The 27,857-nt window shown below is 45.0% G+C and overlaps 1 protein-coding gene across 4 annotated transcripts in view; it reads left to right on the top strand.

Moving 5' to 3' along the window:
• SOBP (sine oculis binding protein homolog) overlaps positions 1–27,857 on the top strand; it is a 321,828-nt gene that overhangs the window by 52,144 nt on the left and 241,827 nt on the right. For all 4 annotated transcript variants that reach the window (XM_033938324.1, XM_033938323.1, XM_033938321.1 and 1 more), the window contains exon 3: positions 25,328–25,513. In XM_033938324.1, the coding sequence (XP_033794215.1) occupies positions 25,328–25,513 (186 nt within the window). The remainder of the gene's footprint in view (positions 1–25,327; positions 25,514–27,857) is intronic.

The raw sequence follows: 27,857 nt of genomic DNA, 5'->3' as shown, positions 1-27,857 counted from the left end.
ATTTCCAAACCCTTCTTACCTTATGTAATGCAAATATGTATTTCCCAACGTAATTATTTATAGTTTGTACTGTTTGTTTTTATTGACTATCGTTTTAATATGTACATAGCTTTGAATTTGATTAAGCGATTAATTAAGAAAAATAATAAACTTGAAACTTGTGTGCTTGAATTCGCTCTGTTTCCATCGTTCCCTCTGCTCTGAGCTAGAGTCCTCCATCTGCAGTGCTGTCAGTGGGAAGTGCTGTTCCACTATCACTTTTTCAAAAGCAAGGGATAAGCAAGCTCTGCAGGACTCCAGGGAACCTGCCTGTCTCTAGCAATTGAAAACACAAAGACCCCCCCACATACACACACACACTTGGAGGACTCTCAGCTTAGAGGGAATAGTGCCTGCTGCCCTCCTAATAAACTAGTGATTCATTTTAGTTTTCCTCCCCCTTGCATTATAACTTTTTTCCTATAGAAAACACAGCCCCCTAACACCCAGAAACATGATGGCAGATAAAGGCCAAATGGCCCATCTAGTCTGCCCATCCACAGTAACCATTATCTCTTTCTCTCTCCGAGAGATCCCACGTGCCTATCCCAGGCTTTCTTGAATTGAGACACAGTCTCTGTCTCCACCACCTCTTCTGGGAGACTTTTGCACGCATCTACCACCCTTTCTGTAAAAAAGTATTTCCTTAGATCAATGGTTCCCAACACTGTCCTGGAGGACCACTAGGCCAGTTGGGATTTTTTGGGATAGCCCTGATGAATATGCATGAGAGAGATTTGCATATAATGGAGGTGACAGGCATGCAAATCTGCTCCATGCATATTCATTAGAGCTATCCCAAAAACCCGATTGGCCTAGTGGTCCTCCAGGACAGGGTTGGGAACCACTGCCTTAGATTACTCCGGAGCCTATCACCTCTTAACTTCATCCTGTGCCCTCTCATTGCAGAGTTTCTTTCCAAATGAAAGAGACTCTACTCAAGCGCATTTACATGAATGTAGGTATTTAAATGTCTCTAATCATATCTCCCCTCTCCCACCTTTCCTCCAAAGTATACAGATTGAGATCTTTAAGTCTGTCCCCTTACGCCTTATCACGAAGACCACACACCATTTTAATAGCCTTCCTCTGGACTGACTCCATCCTTTTTATATCTTTTTGAAGATGCTGCCTCCAGAATTGTACACAATATTCTAAATGAGGTCTCGTCAAAGTCTTATATAGGGGCATCAATTCTTCCTGTTTACTACTGGCCATCCTAGCATCCTTCTAGCTTGATGCCGTCACCTTAAGATTATCACATACAATCACACCCAAGTCCTGCTCTTCTCTCATGCACATAAGTTCTTTACCCCCTAAACTGTACCATTCCTCAGATTTTTGCAGCCCAAATGCATGACCTTGCATTTCTTAGCATTAAATTTTAGCTGCCAAATTTCAGACCATTCTTTAAGCTTCGCCAGGTCTTTCTTCATGTTATTCATACCATCCAGGGTGTCTACTCTATTGCAGATTTTGGTTTCTTCTGCAAAGAGGCAAATCTTACCTGACAGCACTTCAGCAATATTGCTTATAAAAATGTTGAAAAGAACAGGCCCAAGAACAGAACCTTGAGGCACACCACTGGTAACATTCCTTTCTTCAGAGCGATCTCCATTGACATTTTGTAGGGTGTCTTTCAGGTCATGTGATAATGTTCCCGTTAGTGCAGCACGTGCGGTATCTGGTAAGAGTTAACAGGGGAGCACTTATTGCTTCCAGTTTAAGAAGCTCCAAGGATTAATCCAGCGTTTTCTAGTTAGAACCAGATTCTATAAATGGTGCTCTAGTTAGGCGCTGCTAGGCAACATAATTGAGGCCGCCTAACAACGACTTAACTAAAATCCATGCCTAACTTAAATTAAATCAATTAACGCCTAAGTGGAGGCACCTTCCGATGCCTAATGATGCCTACCTGAAAAGTAAGTGTGGTTAAGGATGGTGTGGTTGACTTAGGCATCACTAGGCATCCAAGTTAATTGCTGGCAAATTAGGCTCGGCAAAACTTGGCCTAATATACCTGCTCCTGCCTCCAGAACGCCTAGCTACGCCTAGGCGCCGCTAGGTTGAATTGTATAAATAGTGCCTAGCGGTTGATATGGCACTCTAGCGGTTGATTGCTAGCTGGATAACATGGGAAAGGCCATGCTCTTCCCATGACAATCCCCCCTCCTAAAATTATTTTTTAAAAATAGCTAATTCAAGGGTTACCTGTGTGAACAGACAAAATACTGCAAAAGCTTTAATGCATTCTGTGTTAGCCCGTAAGTGTGTGCTAACCGCACTTTAAGGGTTTAATAGTCTTGAGTGAATGGGTCCCTTAGATTCTGAGCTCTCTGGAGACAAGGGAACATTGACAATATCTGAAGGCCTGAACCTACTACCCCTAAATATGTTTTAAATACTCTATGGGGCATTTAGATGTGAACTTTGGGACAGATTTTGTATAGGACACTGGTCTCAGCAGTCACCTAAGAAGTGGCTGAGAATTGCACACCAGCGTCCTATACAGAATCGCATATGCCTAACCCCCTAATTCTCTAACCGGCACCCATGTCACAGGTGCCGGTTACAGAATTGCGCCTTAAAACTAGACACGGCCGGCAAAACTGATAGCAGAAGGGAATACCCAATCAGCTGAGCTGGCAGAGTCCTGCTGAGTGGCTGCGGCAGGGGACCCCCCTGTGAAGTCCCTCGGCAGGAGGGATGCCCACTCCCTGCTGCCAGAACCCCCTTGGACCTTCCAACCCCCTCAACCAGACCCCCATAACACTCCCCTCAAGCTTCTAGACCCCTGAGCCTGTACCGCAAAGCCCCCCTGACACCTCCTACTCCCCCGTAGGAGAAAGTCTGGCCGAAGGGATGTTTCATCCCTCTGGCCAGTAGGCCCGCCTCTTCAAAATGATGGGCATTACCATTCTCGGTGTATCCTGGGATGCACCGGGGAGGGGCCTAAGTTGCTGATTGGCTCAGATGCCTGAGCCCCCCTCCCGGTCCATCCTGGGATGCAATGGGCATAGCCGGCCCAATCGAAGTCATAGGCCATACCTTCTGTACCTGAATGAAAATCACCTTGAACAACAATTGAAAAAAGGTGTGACCTAAATCCAAAATCTCCTCCCTTCCTTCCTTAGAGATGCCAACCGTCATGGCACAAAAATAGAAAAATGACACGGGGAAAAAAATTTGTCCCCATCTCTGCCCCATTCCTGCAAACTCATCCCGTGAGCTTGGTCCCCATCCCTACCCTTTCCCTGCGAGCTCAGTCCCCGTCTTCACCCCATCCCAACAAACCATATGATCCCATCTGCACAAGCCTTGAATGGTTTTATACTGAACTTATTTTATTAAAGTATGAAAAGTAACAATAGTCTGTACAATTGTAAGAACATAAGAATTGCCGCTGCTGTGTCAGACCAGTAGTCCATCGTGCCCAGCAGTCTGCTCATGCGGCGGCCCTCTGGTCAAAGACCAGCGCCCTAACTGAGACTAGCCCTACCTGCGTACGTTCTGGTTCAGCAGGAACTTGTCTAACTTTGTCTTGAATCCCTGGAGGGTGATTTCCCCTATGACAGACTCCGGAAGAGCGTTCCAGTTTTCCACTCTCTGGGTGAAGAAGAACTTCCTTACATTTGTACGGAATCTATCCCCTTTCAATTTTAGAGAGTGCCCTCTCGTTCTCCCTACCTTGGAAAGGGTAAACAACCTGTCCTTATCTACTAAGTCTATTCCCTTCAGTACCTTGAATGTTTTGATCATGTCCCCTGTCAATCTCCTCTTTTTGAGGGAGAAAAGGCCCAGTTTCTCTAATCTTTCACTGTATGGCAATTCCTCTAGCCCCTTACCCATCTTAGTCGCTCTTCTCTGGACCCTTTCGAGTAGTACCGTGTCCTTCTTCATTTACGGCGACTAGTGCTGGACGCAGTACTCCAGATGAGGGCGCACCATGGCCCAGTACAGCGGCATGATAACCTCCAATCTGTTCGTGATACCCTTCTTTATCATTCCTAGCATTCTGTTCGCCCTTTTCGCCGCCACCGCACATTGTGCAGACGGCTTCATTGAGTTGTCAATCATAACTCCCAAGTCTCTTTCCTGGGAGGTCTCTACAAGTACCGCCCTGGACATCCTGTATTTGTGCATGAGATTTTTGTTATCAACATGCATCACTTTACACTTATCCACGTTGAACCTCATCTGCCATGTCGATGCCCATTCCTCGAGCCTGATTATGTCACGTTGCAGATCTTTGCAATCCCCTTGTGTCTTCACTACTCTGAATAACTTCGTATCGACCGCAAATTTAATCACCTCACTCGTACCAATATCCAGATCATTTATAAAGATGTTGAAGAGCACGGGTCTAAGCACCGAGCCCTGTGACACCCCACTGGTGACGCTCTTCAAGTCCGAGTATTGTCCATTTACCCCCATTCTCTGTTTCCTATGCTTCAGCCAGTTTTTAATCCATGTGAGTATTTCAACCTCGATTCCATGGCTCGCAGTTTTCCGAAGTAGTCGTTCATGCGGAACCTTTCCTTCAGCTTCTTTTCCCCACTCTCTCATCCCCATTTTCCTTTAGCGTCTGTTTCTCTCCCCCTCTCTCCATGTCCCTTCGGTACCCTGCCTGCAGTCCAGCAGCATTCTCCCTCCCTCATGATCGCCACGGTCCAGGCATCTCCCTCCCTCCCTTCCCCTTACCTTCACTGGCAATTTTCATTTCTCTGAGCGGCACTAGTCTTTAAACAAGTCGGGCGTGGCTGCCTGAAACATCTCCTCTGATGCAACCGGAAATAGGAAGTTGTGTCAGAGGAGAAGTTTAGGCAGCCACACATGATTTGTTTAAAGTACCGCTCAGAGACATGAAAATCACCAATGAAGGTAAGGGGAAGGGAGGGAGGGAGATGCCTGGACCGTGGCGATCATGAGGGAGGGAGAATGCTGCTGGACTGCACGCAGGGTACTGAAGGGACATGGAGAGGGGAGAGAGGGAGAGATGCCCGGACCGCGGCGATCTGGAGGAACAAGGGAGGGGGCTGCTGGCCTGCGGGATCGCTAGGGATGGTAAATATTTTGGGCGTGTTCCCTCACTTAACTACGAGGACAAGGCCATTCACCGCTCCATGGGGTGGTGAATGGCTTTGTCCCCATCCTGCGGTGACCAGGTTTTCTTCCTCCCCATTTCAGTGGGTTACCCGCGGCTACCTGCAACAGTCACTGCCATTCTCTAATACAACGTACTTGTCCCAAGCTATCTTGCATTCAAATACACTTTTCTCTCCACCACTTCCACCGGGAGGCCATTCCAACCATTCACCACCCTTTCCATAAAAAGTATTTTCTGAGGTTACTTCTGAATGTATCCCCTTTCACCAGCATCCTATGCCCCCTCATTCCAGAGCTACCTTTTATTTTAAAGAGACTCACCTCTTGTGTATTTATGCCATGGAGGTATTTAAACATCTCTCACATTTCCGTCTTCTGCCTTTCTTCCAAAGTTTACGTATTGAAATGGAGGGATGGAAGCAGGGCTGAGCCAACCATTAAGCAAGACCAGTTTGTGGTGCAGTAGTTAAAGCTACAGCCTCTGCACCCGGTGGCTTAATCCCCCCATTGCGCCAGGTATATTAGATAGATTGTGAGCCCACTGGGACAGACAGGGAAAAATATTCAAGTACATGAATAAATTCATGTAAACTGTTCTGAGCTCCCGTGGAAGAACAGTATAGAAAATTGAATAAATAGTGTGAAAAGTTTCAGCCTCTAATAACCAGAGCAGGTATTGTGATGTCATAATGCCTAAGAGTCAGTCTAATTAGTGATGTTACAATGGTTTGATTGTCCTATACTTGTCTCACTTTTACTACATCCAGATTTCTACAGTGGCGCAGTGGTTAAAGCTACAGCCTCAGCACCCTGAGGTTGTGGGTACAAACTCTTGGGAAAACAAAAAAAATACCTCTATGGAGCAAAGATGATCCTGAAATAGACTTTAATAAGGATACAAAGTTCCAAATGCACATCAAAACATTCCACAGAAAGTGGAGGGGGAGGGAAATACTGCTGTTGCTGCACAGGGAAGTGGGGTGGGGGAGGGAAATGCTGCTGCACAGGGAAATGGAGGGGAAGAGAATGCTGCTGCGGCTGCTGCACAGGAAAGTGGGGGGGGGGGGAGGGAAATGCTGCAGCTGCACAGGGAAGTGGGGTGGGGGAGGGAAATGCTGCTGCACAGGGAAATGGAGAGGGGGAATGCTGCTGCTGCACAGGGAAGTGGGGGGTAGGGAAAGGCTGCTGCTGCATAGGGATCAGGGAGAGAGACAGATAGAAAGAAAGACAGCGGGAGGGAGGGGGAGAGAGAGAGAGAAAAAAATATAGCAGGAGGGAGAGAGACAGAGAGAAAGGAAGAAAGACACAGGGGTAGGGAGAGAGACAGAAAGAAAGACAGACAGACATATATTCTAGCACCCGTTAATGTAACGGGCTTAAAGCCTAGTAACATTATAAAGATACTTGACATTTTTTTCACTATTCCACATATTTTATGTCATCAGCAGGTAGACATTAGAGTTGTGATTTTTTAAAATATTTCTGCCATGTTTCTCCCCCCCCCCCCAACAAGTGTCATTCTTGTCTCCATTCCCTGCCACCCTGGTTTTCTCTCTTCCTCCACCAGTTCTTCTGCCTGCTCTCCATCCTCCACTTGCAATCTCCCTCTCCCATCTTCTTCTCTTCTTTCTCCCCACTCCTGCCTCTTTCCCTTGCTTGCCCCTATGTTGTCAGCTTTACTCTCCCCTCTCATTCTCTTCTTCTCTATTTCTGTAATACATACACACCCTTAGTGTTCCCTTATATATTCTCACTCTCTCTTCTTTTCTGCCCCTCTGCACACTTTTTTCTTCCCCAACCTTTAGTCTCCATCATGCACAGTCTCCTGCCTTTTCCTCTCTGTGCCCCCACTGTCACCCTTTCTCCTGTTACTGACCTCTCCACACAACACTGTTCTCTCTGCTTCCCTTCCCCCCCCCCCATTTTACTGGAGGAGCTGAAAAAAGTATTTTCCAACCTCTGGCTGTGTATTGGTTCATTCTATTGGCCTGGACTAATCAAAGGGAGAAAGTGGGGCATTAGCAGGTGCAGCCACCCTAGAACATCCTCTAGGTTTCTGCCTTGGCCACCGTCTTGCTGCTGTCCTTATTCCCAGCTTAAATGGCCTAAGCTGCATTATCCATAAGCCTTATCCTAAGAACATTTGCGGTCATGAGAAACTTAAGGCAAGTTCGAAAATTCTTTGACAGAACACAATTCCAGCTCTTGGTCCAGTCCATAGTCCTAGGTCCTCTAGACTACTGCAACATACTCTATCTCTCATGCCCCACAACCATGATAAAACAACTACAAACAGTTAAAAACACAGTGCTAAGGCTTATCTATTCAATGAGGAAATACGACCACATTACGGCGGCATATCTCGATTCACACTGGCTCCCAATACAAGCAAGAGTACAATTCAAATTCTACTGCCTACTATTTAAAACCATAAATGGAGACAGCCCAGCCTACCTAAACAACCGCCTAATCCAAACTACCTCAACCAGACACAGGAGAATTCACAAACTGTACACGCATCCCCCACTCAGAGGTGTCAAAAGAAAAAAACTGTACGATGGCCTTCTAGCCACACAAGCAGCAAAACTAGACTAATTTACTGACGACGACTCCAGACTACAAATCATTCAGAAAATAAATAAAAACCATCCTATTCAAGACATCCTTGAAGACAAACTAACACTGCAAGACTCATCCCAATTCTCAGAAGCAACCCGCACTATTCTTCAATCCCTCTGGAAATGGCCAGATAACTTCTTTTATAATCCGCCTTGAACTGCAAGGTATTGGCGGAATAGAAATCACTAATGTAATATAATGTAACATAAGAATAGCTTTTCTGGGTCAGACCTATGGTCCATCAAGCCCAGTAGCCCGTTTTCACAGTGGCCAATCCAGGTCCCTAGTACCTGGTTAAAACCCAAGGAGTAGCAACATTTCATGCTACCTATCCAGAGCAAGCAGTGGCTTCCCCCATGTCTTTCTCAATTATAGACTATGGACTTTTCCTCCAGGAAATTGTCCAAACCTTCTTAAAACCAGCTGCGCTCTCCGCTCTTACCACAACCTCTGGCAATGCGTTCCACAGCTCTTGGTTCTGTCTTTTGCCACCCTGGGTTTTGGGAAGGCTGAGTTTTCAAAAGCCACTTACACTGGGTGCTTATGGATAAATCTTTGTATCTTGAGCTTTGTGCCAAAAGCAGGAAATGGTGAAACAAAACGTTCCAGAAAACTATTCCATAACAAGGAGACACCAGACATGTCAACTCTTAACTGCCACTCAAGATAAAGACTAACTCCGACTCTAAAAAAGAAACATAATAGTAATCCACAGTGAACAAATATTTACACAGAAAAGATATACGAACTTTAGCACTCAAGAAGATGGCCTCCAATTGGTGCATCCCAAGACATTTTTTTTCTGTGGTGAAATATTTGACATTTCGTGGAACAAAACTTCAGTCGTATGATGAATCTCTGTCCTGGAAAATATTCGTACAAAGGTCGTTAACATGGTGACTCATTTTCCATCGCTTCTCCACTCCACTGGGTTCTTCTAGAACAGTGTTCCTCAACTTGCGGTTCGCTGTTTATCCCAGGACAAGCAGACAGCATATTCTCACATGTGGGTGACGTCATCTACGGAGCCTGGATGCGGACAGCTTCACAAACAGACTTGCTTGTAGAACTTCAGAAAGTTCGCGACTGCCGCACCGCGCATGCGCGAGTGCCTTCCCACCCTACGTAGGGCGTGTCTCTTCTCAGTTTTCTGCGTAGCTGAGAAGTCCTATTTCGACGCTCTGCACTAGACTCAGTTCCACTTCGTGCCTTCTCTCACCGTGGCTCGTGTTTTATTTTTTTTCAGGATCGCTGTGTATTTCTTGCGCGTTTCATAAAAAAAGAGACTATTTTTTCTTTCAGTCACAGTGGGGCCTGCCTCGCGGCCTCAGCCGGTGGGTTTTGACTTAGCTGCGGTTATCTTCCCATATATGTTCCGGCCAGTAACAGGCTTCAAGAAGTGTAGCCGTTGCCAGCACACGATCTCTCTCACTGATCCACATCGGTGGTATATCCAGTGTTTGGGACCTGACCATCGTCCGGAGTCATGTGTTCGCTGTGCTACCCTTCAACCTCGTGCCCGCAAACATCGTCGAGTTCAGGTGGAAAACTCTTCAGAGGTATGGATCCACTTGCCCCGGTTTTGACCTCGAATCTGGTCAAACTTACAGGAGTTCCCACTTCTGCCTCGACCTTGGCTTCAACTTTAATCAAGCCATCCTCATTCGGCAGGTCCTCGTCTTCGAGTAAATCTGTTAAGTCTTCTCCTGACGAGACGCTTGCCTTGCTGCCTCCCTTAGGTCAGGTACCAGCAGTAGTTATCAAGATACCCAAGAAGCATGTCTCCAAGCCGAAGAGTCATTCTTCCTCCTCTTCCTCGGAGACTATAATCACACCAAATGTACCAGATCCTCAAGTCTCGGTGTCACATTTGGAAGCAATGATCCAGACCATCTTGGATCGTCAGTTTGGTAATATGCTTGCCAAACATGCTCCTACCTCAACTCTGCTTACTGTAGTCCAGCTTGAGCACTTAGCAGTATTACAAGGAGTTGAGTTCTTGGCTGTACCTCAAGCTGATCCTCCTCACTCTTTTTTTTTTTTTTTAATTGTCTTTATTAGCAATTGCAAAGGGAACAACAACCAGGGTCAAAACAAGCATAAAACATAACAGGTAGAGAAAACAATACTGGAAAACCAGAACAGCAGATGGTCACAATACAGAAACCCAATGGCCGGATGCCCAACGCAATTGACATTTTGAAGTACAAAACCCCCAATCAACCACACACAAACCCCAAGCACTCGGCCTCAAACCACAACAATCAGACAGCAGACACTCCACAGTCATACCCCCAGACAACCAAACACCCAACTGCACACATACACACTCGCATAAGTGCCGCCACCCGGTGAAGAAACAAAAAGAGAGAGAGAGCAACAGCACCACCAAAAAGAAAAATCAAGGCAAAGGGTCCGGGTCCTCTGGCTCCGAGCTAGAACAGACAGCTAATGCCCGCTTCCATAAAGCTTGATAGCAGCGGAAGGCCAGAGTCCCAGACCTAGAGATGCGTTGAAGCTCATACTGCCCTACCTCAACAAAACGAGCAAGCCATTGTGGGAAAGAGGCCACAGAGTCATCCACCCAATGCTGCAACAGGAGCTTTTTTACCACCAAGACAACCATGTAAAGAACCCTACGCTGGGGAAACTTAAGCCCTCCCTCAATCAAATCACGTTGATCTCCCAAAAGCAGGAAACCATAAGACTGCGTTCCAAAAATGGAAGAACTCTCAGCCATAAGGCAGAAGAAGGACATTCCAAAAAATGGTGCGTGAGGGTACCCAAAAAACGATTACATTTAGTACAAACTGCTCCCTCCCAGAGGCCCATGCGAGCCCCCTGAGCCCTAGAGATATAAGCCCGATGCAGAATTTCAAATTGCATTTCCCTAAAATCCGTAGAGCCCCCCAAGGCATGCACAGTGGCAAACAGATCAAGAAATGCCTTATGATCCAGGGTAAGGGCAAGCTCTGATTGCCACTGGGAAGCCAATTGATCAATAGATCCCAGATCCGATGCATTCTTCTAGTGAGAGCGAACGTACTTCCACATTTCAGATTTCTTCATTTACAGGTATGTTTATATTTTCTGTTCGCACGTACGCGGATCCTACACAATTGCAAGAAAAACGAGGGTATAATAATAAAATGAACCAGTTGTCTTGCGCTCAGTTCCAGCTCACATGACTCTCGCTCAATTGTCTTGCGCTCACCTGCTGGCGCTCAGTTGTCTCACGCTCAATTGGCTTGCGCTCAATTGTCTTGCGCTCACCTGCCGGCGCTCAGTTGTCTCATGCTCAGTTGTCTTGCGCTCACATGACTCTCGCTCAGTTGTCTTGCGCTCAGTTGTCCTGCTCGTGCATATTACAGAAAATAATTTGCGCTGAATTGTCTTGCGCTAGGTTGTCTTCGTGCTCAGTTGTCTTCGCGCTCATTTGACTAGCGCTCACTTGTCTTGCACTAAGTTGTCCGTGCCTCTTTGTCTGTGTAATTGTCTTGCGCGCAATTGTCTATGAACCCCTTGAGGCATACCACATGGATTTCTCCAACTAGAGGAAAGAGGAGAGCTGAGTCTGAAATTTGACTTGGTAGGATCTAGATTCCATAAATCCGTTAAACCATGAGTAAACATTGCTATGTACACCTAAAGCATCCAAGCAAGTTAGTAGGTTGGTATGGTCTACCAGGTCAAAGGCACTACTCAGATTAAATTGGAGCACCAGTGCACTACTGCCTTTACTTATTAAGTTATTTAAGTGATCCAGCAGTGTAGCTATCACTGTTTCAGTGCTGTATAGAGATCTAAATCCAGATTGTGTATTATGAAGTAATAAATATTGTTCTAAATATTTTGTCAATTGTATATGAACCAAGCCTTCCATAAGTTTTACAAAGTAGGTTCTCAGGAAAGCATCGGAGAGGAGGCTGGAATAGAGATTGACACGTGAACAAATCTTTCCCCTTGGGAACACATTTTCCTGTCCCTGCCACATTCCTGCAAGCTCTGTCCTCATCTGCACAATCTGCAAAGGAGTCTGGTATTAAGAGGAGACTCAGTGCTCGTTCATTATTCTGGACTGAAGCATGGTCAGGCTACTGTTTCAGGAGTTTCAGGCCATTTTTCCAGAATGACGATAAAGGTCTTTTAGGACAGTGTTATGATGGTGGTATTTCTCTACAGCCAGGAAAGTACGTGATATACTCAGTTGGTGAGTAAAGTAATAGTTCTACTTCAATGGGTTGAATCTCATCTTCCTCTTCTGTCAGCGCATCATTTTACAGAACAGGAAAAGGGTTTAGATAGACTTTCTCACCACAGAATCCGAGCAGGGACCATCTATTGTATATTAAAATGTACAGCGCTGCGTACGCCTTTCAGCGCTTTAGAATAGTAGTAGTAAAATCTTTTACATCCTGGAAATTGGGAACTATTTGCTCAGGCATTCCAGCTCTTTGGATAAAGGTGAGATCTCCTAGAACTAGACCTCATGGCCTCGTTTCGAAATTCAAAGCTTCTTAACTTCTTCAGCAGACGCAGGGAGTGGCAGAGGGGGTAGCAGCATTGCTTCTTTCTCGCCTCTGGTTTCTCTTTTTTAAGTGTTTTCCCCTGGCTGATGATTGGATGGATTTGCCATCTCAAGCTCACTTTCAGGGCACAGTAATCAGAGAATCTCTGGATTGGCTGCGCCGTCCTTGCTAGGCGGATCTGATGAGTCTTTCAACGGCTGAACTGTTGAGATTCCCGGTATCTCTGGATTTACTCACCTAGGTCCGATCAACATGGATATTCGTCCTACTTTGATATTATGACCTAGCTTTTGAAAAGTCATGGCTGACATGTAAGAGTTATGCGAAGCAGGTTATTTTTTCTCTTCTCTAGGTGATACAGACATCTTTACCCGTGGCTTATGTTTCTGTTTGGAGGCTTTTCCTTTCTTGGGTACTTCTCAACATTGGCACCCTTCCAGAGTTCTATGATTTATATTAGAGAATGACACGGTGGCGGTTACCCGCGAGTAACCCGCCGAAACAGGGAAAGAAAAATAGCAGTCGCTGCAGGGACGGGGACAAGGTCATTCACCGCCCCATGGAGCGGTGAATGGTCTTGTCTCCGCAGTGAGGCATCAAGGATCGCGCGGTCCCCGCAGCCCCTTCCTGCCCGATCGATCTTAACCAGCTCCCTCCCTTCATCTCACCTTAGTTTGCAGGCTTTCTTTTTCGGTGACCCGCACGCTATCAAAGAGCTGCGCATGCGCAGCAGCTCAGTGTTCAATCTTCTGCTCTGACGCAACCGGAAACAGGAAGTTGCAGCAAAGCAGAAAATTGAACACTGAGCAGCCGCGCGTGCAGGTCATCGAAAAAGAAAGCCTGCAAACTAAGATGAGGTGAAGAGAGGGAGCTAGCTAAACGCTACGATCGATCGGGCAGGCGGGTGGGGGCTGTGGGTGTTCCCGGCTCACACTGGAAGGAGGGAGTGAAAGGGAAAAGGATTCTGGGCCAAGGGGATGAAGACGGAAAGAAAAATCCACAGCAGGAAAGAAAGGGGAGGACAGGCAGGTGAGCCAGATGCTGGAAGCAGGGGGGGGGGGGGGAAGAAAGAGGGAAAGAAGCTAGATGGGGTTGAAAAAAGAGACACACTGGTATGGAAGAGGAAGATAGGGGAAATCTGGACACAGGAAGGTAACTGAAAGAGGGGAAATTATGTGCATGGGGCATAAGGACAGAGACATAAAGGGGACATGCCATGGGGATGGTATATGGACAAGGGGGGGGAGGGCAATGGCAGATACATAGGGGAGATATTAGAAATGGGGAAAATAGGAGCACAGAAACGAGATGGTTTGTGGGGATGGGACAGGGACCGAGCTCGCAGGCTCCAGTGGCTTGCACAAATTACATTGTAACATGCCACGAAAATAAGAGGGAGGAAGGTAGATAGATAGGCCACACGAGAGGAGCTGAAGGGTGGTAGAAAAGAACAGCTGGTAAAGGAGGGAGGGAGGGAAGGGTGGTGGTGGAAAGGAATAGAACAGACATTGAAGGAGGGTGGAGAGGAACAGACCCTGAAGGGAAATGTGGAAGACAGAGTGGGGAGAAGATGCTGGAAGGGAAGAAGACAGATGCCAGACCATGGGGGAGCGGAGGGAAGAAGATGGGTGCTAGACCAATTAGGGGGGGGGGGGGTGAAGGGAGAGGCACAGTAACAGCAAATGGAAGACGCAGAGAGAAGACACACAGTGGATGGAAGGAATTGAATGAGAAGATGTGGAAAGCAGAAACCAGACAAAAAAGGTAGAAAAAAAAATTCTATTTATTTATTTATTTTTTGCTTTAGGATAAAATAGTATATTAGTTGTGTTGATAAAAATTTATAAACAAAGCCCTGCCAGCTGAACATCTCTTTCTCTAGTTCAGCAGCAGGAACTTTGATTTATAAGAAAGGAATAAGCTAAATATTACAGTACTAAGGCTTATATGGATGCAGCGGGGACGGTGACGGGGCGGTGAATGGGATGCAGTGGCGGTGACGGTGACAGGGTGGTGAAGGGAACTGCGGTGACGGGGCGGTGCAGAGGATGGTGGGCCGGGGACGGGGCGGTGACAGGGACAGATTTTTTCCCCGTGTCATTCTCTAATTTATATTCTTTCTTTTTTTGGCACAAGCGTATTGCCAAGGGCTTAGCATTCAATTCACTTCAGCTTCAAGTGGCAATCTTAGCTTGTTAAAAGGGCTGGGTATCTTGCTCTTTGCTTACTTCTCAGCTTCTTGAAGTTCAGTTCCTAAAAGGAGTACAGTATATTTGTACACCTCTTAAGAAGCCCTGTCTGGAGTACAGTCCTAAGATACTTCTTCACAGTTTACAGAAGGCTCCATTTTAAACTTGTCTTTTGAGACTCTAAAAGGCTGTGACGTTGAACACGGTGTTTCTTGTGGCCATGGCTTCAGCTCGGCGGTTTTCTGAGTTGCAGACCTAGTACGGCGGGGATTCTTATTTCTGATTTACAAATTCTGGGGTGTCAATTCGGACAGTACCACAATTTCTTTCTAAGGTGGTGTCATCCTTTCTTTTATGCCGCTCTCACTTTTCCTTTCTTCTTCCTGGGAGGAGGAATAGGGAGGCGAGCTTTTCTTCACTGCGTTTCTTAAAAGTGCCTAGCATTGTCCGCAATCTGTAGGTTTCTAACAGCTTTTAGTCATTTAGATCACCTCTTTGTATTCTTCAAGGGACGCAACAAATGTATGGCAGCATTCAAAGCCTCCATCGCTCGAAGGGTCCAGGAGGACATTCTTTGCGCTTACTTGATGGCAGGGAAGCGGTTGGCGGAAGAACTTCATGACCATTCAGCCGGAGCAATGGCAGGTATTGGGCTCAGTCCAGAGGTTTTTTCCTTGGAGGAGTTGTGTCTTCCAAGAATACTTTATCTCAGCATTACTGGTTGGACGTGGGGGTGAATGTGGAGGCTGCGTTTAGTGCTTCGGTTGTTGCTGAGGCAGCGTTTGCTTCCCACCCAGATTGAGGATTGCTTTGTTACATCCCATTGGTCTCTGGATTCATCTGCTGCTGTTGCTAAGGAAGGAAAAATTATGTTCTTACCTGTTAATTTTCTTTCCTTTTAGACGCAGCAGATGAATCCAGAGACCCCCCCCAATCTGGATATTGACTGTCGTTTTTTTTTTCTTGCAACTTTCGAAGTCTGTTATTATTGATAGTTGTATTCTGTATTATTCCCTTTTGAAATTTGTTATGGGAAAGAACTTTTTTACATGCTAAGCATATTGATGATTACGGATGCTTGGGCAAGGAGCAATACTGAAGATGCAGGAGGCGTGCCAGCCAATAGGACCACCTGTTAATTAGTTTTCTATCTCCACCTGCTGGTAGATGTGTGCTATCCCATTGGTCTCTGGATTCATCTGCTGCATCTAAAGGAAAGAAAATTAACAGGTAAGAACATAATTTTTCCTTATAGCCCATTATCAGTAGTATAAGAAATATTTTAAGTAGCATGACAATTTTCACTTTCATTTTTCAGGTGACACGCGAACCTTTTTGAGTTAATTACATTACATTACATTACATTACATTAGTGATTTCTATTCCGCTATTACCTTGCGGTTCAAGGTGGATTATACAAGAGTTGTAACATTACAGGAGAATTGTTGTAAGCCTTACATAAGAATTACCGTACATAAGAATTGTCGAGAACTTAAGAATTACATAAGAATCGTCGAACTTAAGGAGTAACATGTTGGGTAATTAGAAACATTTAGATTAGATATGGGTGGAGTGTGAGGTAGTTGGAGTTAGGGAAGGAACTGGTCGTGTTAAACAGGTTTTATGTGTTTTTTGAAGAGTAGGGTTTTAGTTTCTTTTTTGAAGGTTTGTAGTTTGTGGTCGTAGATAGCAGTTTGGCGATTTGTCTGTCTAGTTTAGCTGCTTTGGTGGCTATTAGGTTGTCATAAAGTTTTCCTCTTTTGACATTTTTTGTTGGTGGTGTGTGAATAGTGAGTGGGTTCTCCTGTGTCTGGTTGAGGTGGATTGGGTTAGTTGGTTGTTCCAGTAGGTTGGGCTTTCTCCATTAATAGCTTTGTATAGTAGGCAGTAGAATTTGAAGTGTATTCTTGCTTGTATTGTGAGCCAGTGTGAGTCATGGTATGCTTCTGTGATGTGATCATATTTTTTCAATGAGTAGATGAATCTTAGGGCTGTATTTTGTGTTGTTTGTAATTGTTTTATCATGGTTGCTGGACAGGGGAGGTATAGTATGTTGCAGTAGTCAATTAGTCCAAGGATAAGAGATTGTACCAAAAGTTGGAATTGTTTCCTGTTGGAGAATTTTCGGATTTGTCTTGGGTTTCTCATAGTCACGAATGATGTTTTTATTAGTTTGTTGATTTGTGGTTGCATGGTACAGCTTCTGTCGATCAGAATTCCAAGACGTTTTAGTATGGGTTGAATGGGGTATGATATTGAGTTTATTACTAGGTTTGTTAAGGTTGGAGTTTTGCTGTTTTCTAGGAGGATGAATTTTGTTTTGTCAGAGTTAAGTTTTAGCTTGCGATTTGTCATCCATGTTGCTACTGTTTCGAGAGTTCTGTTTATTGTGCCTGTCATGGTGGATTCTGGGTGGTCAAAGGGGAGGAGAATGGTGATGTCATCTGCATAGCTGTATGAGGTGATGTCATCTGCATAGCTGTATGAGGTTATGCCATGTTTGTCTAGGTAGGAGCTGAGGGAATCTATGTATATATTAAATAATGTGGGAGAGAGAGGTGATCCCTGAGGAACTCCGCAGGGGTTGGACCATGGCTCTGATTTTTCTTTATTTGTTTTAACCCTGTAGGTTCTGGATTGTAAGAAGCCTTTAAACTATGCGAGTACCTTGCCTGAGATTCCTATGAAGTCTAGTGTTTGTAGGAGGATGTCATGGTCTACTAGGTTGAAGGCTGCAGAGAGGTCTAGTTGTATGAGTAGGATTTTCTTGCCTGTACAGAGATGCTGTCTAGCTGTGTCCATTAGTAAGGTCTCAGTGCTGTAGTTGGTTCTGAAGCCTGACTGTGTGGGGTGGAGTAAGTTGTGGTTTTCTAGGTATGAAGTTAATGTTTTGGCTAAGAGGCCTTCCATCAGTTTGACATACAGTGGGATTGAGGCTATGGGTCTGTAGTTGGATGGTTGGTCCATTGTTCCTTTGGGGTCTTTTAGCATCGGAGTTATGATGATTTCGCTGAGGTCTTGTGGGAAATGTCCATCTAAGAGTAGAGATTGTTGGAGCATGGAGCAGAATAGTGTACTTGAGGATTTCAATAGGTATGGGGGGCAGTGGTTATGGTCACAGCTGCGTGGCTGTATTATATAGTTTGTTGAAGTCTGACCATTGTATGGGTGCGAAGTAGGACCAGGTTTTGTCTGCTGCAACTGATTCTTTTTCTGTGGGGGGAAATGAGGTCTCTTCTGTGTGAGTGGGAATTCGTGGCATCGAACGTGGCTCTGATGTTTGCGATCTTGCTTTTGAAGTATGTGGCTAAGAGGGTGGCTGAGGGAGGGGGGGAGTTGCTGTTAGCTAGGTAAGGTGTGGTATCTGTGAGATTTTTTAGTAGCTGGAATAGCTTTTTTGTGTCTTGGGGTCTTTCTCCTATTTGCTTTGAGTAGTATGTTTTTCTTTTTTCTTTCAGTTTTTGCTTGTATTTTTGGTTTGTTATTTTCCATGCTGTTTTTGTGGATTTTTGGCTGCTTTTTCTCTATTTTCTTTCTAGTTGTCTGCATTGCCTTTTGAGTTGGAGTAGTTCGTTGTCGAACCACTTGTCTGATTTTCTGTGGATTTTGGTTTTGGGTTTTTCTGGGGCTAGTTCATCCAGGGTTGCAGTACTTAGATGGTTCCATTGTGAGATGAAGTCTTTGGGTGTGTAGTATTGGATTATGGTGTCTGCTTTTGTTCAGAATATGGTGGGATCGATATGTTTGCGTGAGTTGTAAGTTATTTTTTGACTAATTGGAATGCTTTTGTTATTGGTCCAATTGATTTCGAAGGAGTATGTGTAGTAATCAGACCGTAGGGAACGGTTCCATTTTCCATTTGATGTTTGGAAAGAAGTTATCCTGCCGTTGTATCAGGCGATGGTGCGCCCGCATTTGGAGTACTGCGTCCAATATTGGTCGCCGTATCTTAAGAAGGATATGGCGTTAGTCGAGAGGGTTCAAAGGAGAGCAACACGTCTGATAATAGGTATGGAAAACCTGTCATATTCTGAGAGATTGGAGAAGCTGGATCTCTTTTCCCTGGAGAAGAGGAGACTTAGAGGGGATATGATAGAGACTTACAAGATCATGAAGGGCATGGAGAGAGTAGAGAGGGACAGATTCTTCGAACTTTCGAAAAATAAGAGAACAAGAGGGCATTCGGAAAAGTTGAAAGGGGACAGATTAAAAACAAATGCTATTGAAGTTCTTCTTTACCCAACGTGTGGTGGACACCTGGAATGCGCTTCCAGAGGACATTATAAGGCAGAGTACGGTACTGGGGTTCAAGAAAGGATTGGACAAATTCCTACTGGAAATGGGGATAGAGGGGTATAGATAGAAGATTACTGCACAGGTCCTGGACCTGTTGGGCCGCCGCGTGAGCGGACTGCTGGGCACGATGGACCTCGGGTCTGACCCAGCAGAGGCATTTCTTATGTTCTTATGGATCTCTGGTTGTGTGGGTTGTTGGGACATGTAGGCTGCAATGTCGAGTTGGTGTCCTTTTTCGTGTGTGGTTTGAAGATCTAGGATTTTATATGTTAAGGCCTCGAGGTATAAGGTCTCTACACGTTTGTAGGATTGGTTCTCGAGGTGAAGGTTGAGGTCTCCTAGGATTAGGTTGTAGGTTGTTGTTAGTGAGTTTCGATATGAATTCTTCAAATATTGGTTTAGCTGTGTTCCAGTTATTTGGGTTATGTAGCAGAGTATGCATGTTAGAGTTCCTTTTAGTGATGTGCTTGAAAGTTGACAAACTAGTAAATCCATGTATGGGTTGGTTGTTTTGTCTTGTATTTTTAGGTTTATAGTGTTTCTGGCTATGATGGCAATTCTTCCTCCTTTTATTTTCTCTGCAGACTATTGTTAACTTGTGGCTCTTTGGGCAAACTTCAGTTATTCTGGGGTCCGAGTCAGAGGTAAGCCAGATTTCTGTGAGGAAAAGGCAGTCTAGGTTGTCTTCTTCTATCCAGTTTTTTATGCATTCTGTTTTGGGGCCTATGGCTCTGATGTTCACATATGCACATTTGAGAGTGGTATAGTCTGTTGGTGTGTTGTGAGTTGTTTTCAGGTATATGAGTGATCTTTAGTGGGATTGTTTTTTTGATCTTGTGTGGGTTTGTCAGTTTTCTTCTTGTTGATTGTGGGGCGGGTTGGTGTGTGTGAGTCTGATAGTAACATAGTAACATATAGTAACATAGTAGATGACAGCAGATAAAGACTCGAATGGTCTATCCAGTGTGCCCAACCTGACTCAATTTCACTTTTTTAATTTTTTTTTTCTTAGCTATTTCTGGGCAAGAATCAAAAGCTGTACCCGGTACTGTGCTTGGGTTCCAACTGCCGAAATCTCCGTTAAAACCTACGCCAGCCCATCTACACCTTCCCAGCCACTGAAGCCCTCCCCAGCCCATCCCCCACCAAACGGCCATACACAGACACAGACCGTGCAAGTCTGCCCAGTACTGGCCTTAGTTCAATATTTAATATTATTTTCTGATTCTAGATCCTCTGTGTTCATCCCACGCTTCTTTGAACTCAGTCACAGTTTTACTCTCCACCACCTCTCTCGGGAGCACATTCCAGGTATCCACTACCCTCTCCGTAAAGTAGAATTTCCTAACATTGCCCCTGAATCTACCACCCCTCAACCTCAAATTATGTCCTCTGGTTTTACCATTTTCCTTTCTCTGGAAAAGATTTTGTTCTACGTTAATACCCTTCAAGTATTTGAACATCTGAATCATATCTCCTCTGTCTCTCCTTCCCTCTAGGGTATACATATTCAGGACTTCCAGTCTCTCCTCATACGTCTTCTGGCGCAAGCCTCCTATCATTTTCGTCGCCCTCCTCTGGACCGCCTCAAGTTTTCTTACGTCTTTCGCCATATACAGTCTCCAAAACTGAACACAATACTCCAAGTGGGGCCTTACCAATGACCTGTACAAGGGCATCAACACCTTCTTCCTTCTACTGACTACGCCTCTCTTTATACAGTCCAGCATCCTTCTGGCAGCAGCCACTGCCTTGTCACACTGTTTTTTCGCCTTTAGATCTTTGGACACTATCACCCCAAGATTCCTCTCCCCGTCCGTGCATATCAGCTTCTCACCTCCCAGCATATATGGTTCCTTCCGATTATTAATCCCCAAATGCATTACTCTTGAGTTTCTGTCTATTGTGAAATGCCAGGTTGGTTGGGTAATTCCCTTGGAATTTGCTATAGTTGGTATTGGAGAGATGTTGTTTGCAGTTGCTTTTCAGTTGGTTAGGAGCAGTGTTATAGAAACATAGAAACATAGAAGATGATGGCAGAAAAGGGCCATAGCCCAACAAGTCTGCCCACTCTATTGACCCACCCCCCTTGATTTTGCCTCCTTAGAGAACCCAGTAGGATTGCTTAGTAGGATTGCTTGTGGATATTTTGGTGGTGTGGTTCTCATGATGGTGTTAGGTGTGGCGACTATTGTATTGGTGGGTAGAGGTGGAATGGCACAGCTGAATTAAATATTGTTGAATTAATAGATGGAATTCCTATTAAAACAGCAGAAAGGAGAGTCTTTTTTTTTTTGTGACAAGCTGGGTGTTGGAAAAACTCCTTTCAGAACATAGCATTAAGGAATGCAGATGTTTTCAATGTGCTTTGTGTAGTGTAATTTTGTGGTTACGATTATATATTCTTAGTAAGATTATATTGGGTGTCTATGAAAAATGAATGGAATGGAATAAAGGGCATTACAATTAGTACCATTATAATGGGGGTTGGTATGGGGCGAAGCTTTGGCACCCCTAAACAAAAAGGCGTTCCGCTGCCCCTCTGTTCATTTATTATATGCGGGTGCTTTTCTCTTTCACTTTTGAGCCTGGGAGCTTGGAGCATTATTCTGTCATTTTGAGCGTGTCTGTTTTGCGTAGAAACCTTTGTTGTAATCCATAAATTCATTTTTAGGACCAGTAGGGACAATTGTGTCGAAACAGGGACCGTGTAGGGTCCATACGTTTCTAGAGGTTCAAGCCCTAGTTGTATTTATGTGGATTACTTGTTTGTTCCAATAAAGCCATCAACTTGGATATCGATTATCCACAAGTTCTTTGTTTCTTTGTGTGTGCTTTTTGTGGAGTAAATAGGGTCATAAGAACATAATTGCCACTGCTCATTTAAGATGGCCGCGGACAACAGTCAGTGAGAGAGACGCTCTCAGAGGACTGTGTTTTGTATATTTGGCTTCGCAGTGATGCCAAAGAGGAGAGGGAAAAGCGCTGCTGGAACCTCGCGACGCTTGGAACTCTGACACAGGCAACAATTGAGGATTTTCTGAGGCACCTTCAGCAGGAACCCTTCGCATCTGGAGCCGCAGGCAGCAAGTGGAGCTATTGCGTGTCTCCCTGGGCTTGAGTCCACACTGAACCCAGATGCTAGGACCCCGCCTCCAGGGTCGCAGAGTGCCAGCTCTTCATGGGAGGACAGTCTGCCCGAAGCGGTGAACTCTATTTCCTGGAAGGCTATTTCGAGTTTGGCATGCCCTTCGGTGGAGGAGGGGGTACCGGCAGGAGGGACAGGGCATCCCTCCTGCTGGGGGATGTTTTAGCAAGGAGGCGGCAGGAGGAATTGAACACTCCTCCTGCATGGATATTCATGGGTTGGGGGGTTCTGGCAGGAGGAACTGGGCATCCCTCCTGCCGGAAGTCTTCGCGGGGAGGACAGGTTTCCTGCCGCGGCCGCTAAACTGATCGCTGTAGGGAGATTCCCTTGAAGTAATCAGCTCAGCGGCAATCCGATTCTCTAACTTGTGCTTATGACATAGATGCCTGTTAGAGAATCATGTTAGACAATTCTATATAGGACGCTCATGTGCAAATCTCAAAAGCTTCTTAGGTGTCCTATACAGAATCCAACCCTTAGACCTGGTTTTTTACATTGTCTAAGTCTCAACGTATAAGTTCCGTCCAGGCAGCCTCATAAAACTTTTGATTATACCTGCAGTACAACTATCTGCAGGGTCAGCCCACATCCCGCCCACCTCCTGCCCTCACCATTCCTTCAAAAACGCCCCTTTCAGCTCTGGGCACACAGTGGGATTTGGAGGTCTAAAAAGTCTCTGGATACTAGTGCTGCCCGATATTCGAATCGATTCACAGATTCAAATCTGGTGAATCGATTCAAATTGATTTGTTGTTAAGAAAAACTGGACTCACCAATTCAAGTTGGCCCCGAGACCCGTTTATGGCGTTCAAGCTTTCCCTCTGCCACTGCCTGCCGGAGTCGTTCCCATCTAATGTAACTTCCTGTTTTGCGAAACCGGAAGTTACATCAGAAGGACTTGGGAGCGCCAAGTGGACCTCGTGTGGTGTGCCTGTGGCAGCAAAACTGTTGTTTGTATTTTTTTGACATGCCGGCGGTATCAAAGCTGATTTTTTTTGGCTGGCTCTCTCCTTTCTCCTTTGCGCCGTAGAAGCATTTCTCCTCCTCCCTGCGATTCCATAGTGTAAGTATGAGAATCATGCAGAGGGGCTGGGGAAGCTGAAGCTGAGAATCGGACAGGGGGGCTGGGGAAGCTGAGAATTGGGCATGGGGGCTTGGGATGATTTGCTTTGGGGATTAGGAAGCTGAGAATCAGGGGGGGCGCTGGGAAGAGGGAATATGGGGCCCTTTCTTTGGAGATGCTCTGGGGAAGCTATTTACTTTCATTGTACCTAAACTATTATTCAGTAGAAAAAATTTAGTTTGTTCAATTAAATCCTGTCAGGACATTGGACTTGTATGAGTGAATGTTTTGCATTCACTCATAGAAGTTCAGATAGGATTTGATTGAACAAACTAAATTATTTCTACTGAATAATAGTTTGGGTGTTCCTATTTTTGACATGATATTCCCTTGGTTAAATAAAATGTTTAAACTTAAAGAGCTGTGTCATTGAAAGTGAATCGAATCGAAAAATTGATTCAACAGGGTGAATCGAATCGAAATACAGTGGTTTATGAGCATAATTCATTCCAGAAGTATGCTCGTAAACCAAATTGCTCGTATATCAAAGCGAGTTTCCCCATAGGAATGAATGGAAACTCACTTTGATTTGTTCCACCAACCCCCCCCACCCGAGGCTACCGGCGCTGCTCCAATCCCCCCCCTTGAGGCCACAGCCGCTGCTCCATACTCCCCCCGCCCGCGATTCAGCTTCCCCCCCCTGTTATCCGGCATCCCCCTCCCACTCGAGTCGTCCCACCCCGCGATCTTATATGCTCCCCCGAGCACCAAAACGATATCCCTTACCTCGATTGGGCACCGGCACCAGCACCAACACACAGGACATACTGGTGCCGGTGCCCGAAGATCCTCCCTCTTCTGTGCTGGTCTGGGCAGTACATTGACGATCCTTCCTCTTGCTTGTGCTGGGCTGGACTGGGCCTTGAGCATTTGCGCATGCTCAAGGTCTTCTGGTATCCCTCTCTTCGAGATTCTGAATCTGAGAATCTCGGAGAGAGCAAGACCAGAAGGCCTTGAGCATGCGCAAATGCTCAAGGCCCAGTCCAGCCCAGCACAAGCAAGAGGAAGGATCGCCGATTCCAGTGTCTCTGTATGAAGTGGGCGTAGGAATGTCGTTTGATGGTTTGCAGTTGTAGGGCACAACCAGGGGATGTTTTGAGGTGTATACTTAAACTGCTTGTACTTATCTCATATGGAAGATCAACACCACCAGATCCACTCAAAAATTCAAATGATCCTTTCCCTCTTTAAAAGGCATATATCTCATTCAGGAAAATTAGGGACATCCATCGTCTACAGGATCACCGAACTGTGGAACAGCTTTACTGCTCCGCTTCGAAGTCTAGGCTCCCTCCAACTCTTCCGAAAACATTTGAAAACTTGGCTTTACTCTAAAATATAATTGACCTCTCCCTATTCAATATACTAAGTCCCTCTAAACTTTCTCTTTACTAAGTCCTTCTACTTTCATTGGAGTTCCTTCTATATCTATTCCTGTAAACCGTGTTGAGCTCTACTTCTGTGGAGATGATGCAGTATACAAACTTAAGGTTTAGTTTAGTGATCAGCATTTTGCAATTCTTGCTGTTTCGGGGGAGTAGGGGTGGGTGGGTGAAACAATTGATCTGTCTTGCGTTCAAAAACATCACAACCAATGTCTTCCTGTACTAAAAAATGAAAATTGAAAACACCATTAAAAGCCGATAAAAAAACAATTTAAGTTCTGCGCGGAAATCGGTGCGGTGCCTACAGCTCTTAGACCAAGGCGTTTAACTTGATTTTGGCACCACTAGGCACAGTTTTATAAATGGCGCCTAAATTTGATTACAAACAAAATTATCCCTTAATAATTGAACACTATATATTCACTCGATACCTCAGCTGGCTCCTCCTTTCATATGTTATAAATATCATATGCACGGATCATTATTGTCATTAGACCTTTTCTTTATATAAATGAGCTTGCTGCTTGCACCAACCTTGGCTCCCTTCTGATGTCACTTCCTGGTTGTAGGACCAGGAAGTGACATCAGAAGGGAGCCAATGCCGGCGCGAGCAGCGGATGGAAGATGCTCATGATGGCAAACATTTCAAGAGGTACGCAGTGGGCGGTCAAGGGTTGGGGAAGATTGGGGGGGCGCATGTTACGGTGATGCCAGGCACCACTGCCCCAGGTGCTAACCTCCCTTGCTAAGCCACTACTGGTGAAAGAAGGCAATGGAGGGAAGGGATGTAGCACTGATACATTACTCTGTTTTTCTTGTGGGGAAGAGAGATGGGTGCAAGGAAGGAAACCCTGTTTATGTTGCTGTGTTTTTCTTTGTTTTCCTCTTTCCAGAAAATTCTTTGCCAAAAGCAAGAATATGCGAGGAGAGCGTTATATCGCCGTACAACTCGAGTTTGGGCTACTCTGGGCTGTCCGCAGGGAACGGACTGGTGGATTTACCAGCAGCGTCGAAGGAGCATGGGAACATTCCCATCATTGTCCCCCTAATTCCACCTCCTTTCATTAAACCACCAGCAGGTGAGTCTCCTGGCCAGAAACTGTGAAGCTAATCGGGACGCATGCTGCGCGGCTGTTCTGCCCAGGTTGACGAGGGCTGACTGGGTAAAGGGCTTGTTGAAAGGATTAAAAAAAAAAAAAAAAGTTAAAAGTTATGTTATTTATCCTGTCACAGCTCAGGAGGGGGAAGGCTCTGTGGACTGCTGTGTTTGATGTAGGGGGGGGAGAGGAAGCGCCTCTCGCTGTCTTCACCGAAGGTTATTCAAGCCTCTATTGAAATCACATGTTGAAAGCAGAAATTCCAGTGCTTCTTCGCATAAAATCCATGATCCGTGACCCGCTTCCATTGATCTTGTCCTCATTAAAAAGAAAAAGAAATATAGGCCTTTAGGGCAAGTCCCGCTTCTGTCTGAATTTGTAAACACCGGGAGGGAAGCACAGAGCTTTACTGGCTGGAAGGACGACCTCTATCAGAAATAATGTTTGGTGACCTTTCTAATGATCTTAGACATTTTGTGAAATATTTTTGATTTTGCAGAACACTTTTGGAACTTTATAAATGTTTAACAGAATGCTTGTTACATCTTCTAAGGGGGTTAAGACAGATAAACCGTGGACGGTGCTGAATGCCGAAGTGACGATGCTCATAAGAATAGCCCTACTGGGTCAGGCCCAGGATCCTGTTTCCACAGTGGCCAATCCAGGTCACAAATACATGGCAGAATCCCAGAGATAAGATTGCAGTGATTCAGTTACGACGCTGCCAGTCTTCTTATGTAGCGTTTGGATTGAGCCAAGTAGTGGAAGCCGAAACGCAGATCATGCTGGGTCCAAAGATATAAGTGAAACCTATGAAATCTCTTTTGTATGACAATTTTGGCTAAAGAAACCCAACCATACTAGTTATGTAATTCCATTTGTATTTCATCTGTGTCTGAAAGGTTCTCTATGTTGTAAACCGCTCTGAACTGTTAAGCTATAGCAGGTTATAAATACATTATTATTATTATATATGTGATATGTTTTTAAGATTATTTTTAATACATTGTTATTGCCCTAAAGATTAATGTGTATACTCCCTTCCCCACTTGATTTTTGTTCCGTTCTGCTTTGCGTGGGGTGGAGTGTCCTTAATTATTGAGACAGACACGGGGGAAGCCACTCCTTGCCCTGGATCGGTAGCATAGAATGTTGCTACTCCTTGGGTTTTGGCCAGGTACTAGAGACCTGGATTGGCCACCGCGAGAACGGACTACTGGGCTTGATGGACTATTGGTCTGACCCAGTAAGGCTATTCTTATGTTCTGTTTCTATAACCATAAAGCTCTTATGAGCTCACAATGCAGGTGTAAAGAGCCTTAGTCAATTGGGAAAGGAGGAGATTGTGGATGGGCCGACTGGATGGGCCTTATCGGCCTTCATGTTTCTATGCTTCTGAAATATGTCAGTTTTCAGAATGTAAATCTGCCAGAACTGGTGTTTAGACACGAGCATGAAATATAACAAATAATGATAATTGTGCTGCTTATCTAAATATAGAATGCTAAAAAGAGGTAAGAGGCCACACTTTGCGCTTGTGGCTGTGGTTGCACATTCTGAAGACAATTTGCACTTTTTACGCTTCATTTGTGATGATTTTTTGATAGAAAAGTGCCTTGATTCTTTGGGGACCTGAAACACGATTTCTTCACAAAAGAGAGGAATTTGCCCCTAGTGACCAATCAAGTTTTATTTTTCACTCTCTGGGAAAATGAAACAAGGAATCTGGCTGGTCACTGGGATCACGAGACAAAGAGTTTTCTTTTCTCCTGTTTTTATCAAATACGTCCCATCTGTCAGTCTCATTGTTTGTTTTTACTTAGGGCCCCTTTTACAAAACCATGGTAAATGCACTGAGGCCCATAGGAACTGAGTGGTTTGATGTGTTTACCATAAGAGCATCACACTAGCTGACAAGAGGTCAGGCAGTTTATAAGAGAGTGAAATATAACCATGTCTATGTTGACAAAGTTCATTAACTGTTTCATAATAAAAATGTCTATTTCAAAATCTCTGCTGATGGGTGGTTAGGGGTCCTCGGTTGATTTGTGTTAGACTTAGAGGGTACTTGGCTTGAAGAAGTTGAGAAGCGTTGCTTTAACTCATAAGTACTGCTATATTGTGTCAGATCAAAAATCTCTGAGGATTGTGTATATAGTGTCACGAGTAGGGTTACTGTTAGTGCTGCCTGATTCAGTAGTTCAAATCGATTCACCGATTCATTTTGGTGAATCGATTCAAATTGATTTTTTCCTCCCCCCCAAAAAAAAAAAAAAAAAATTGGGGCTCACCGGTTCAGATAGATAGATTAAAAATTGACAAATCT

This window comes from Geotrypetes seraphini, chromosome 3, assembly GCF_902459505.1.
Source record: "Geotrypetes seraphini chromosome 3, aGeoSer1.1, whole genome shotgun sequence".
NCBI lineage: Eukaryota > Metazoa > Chordata > Amphibia > Gymnophiona > Dermophiidae > Geotrypetes > Geotrypetes seraphini.
The sequence above is the reverse complement of the archived record's forward strand: the minus strand, read 5'-3'. Positions and strand labels throughout refer to the sequence as shown.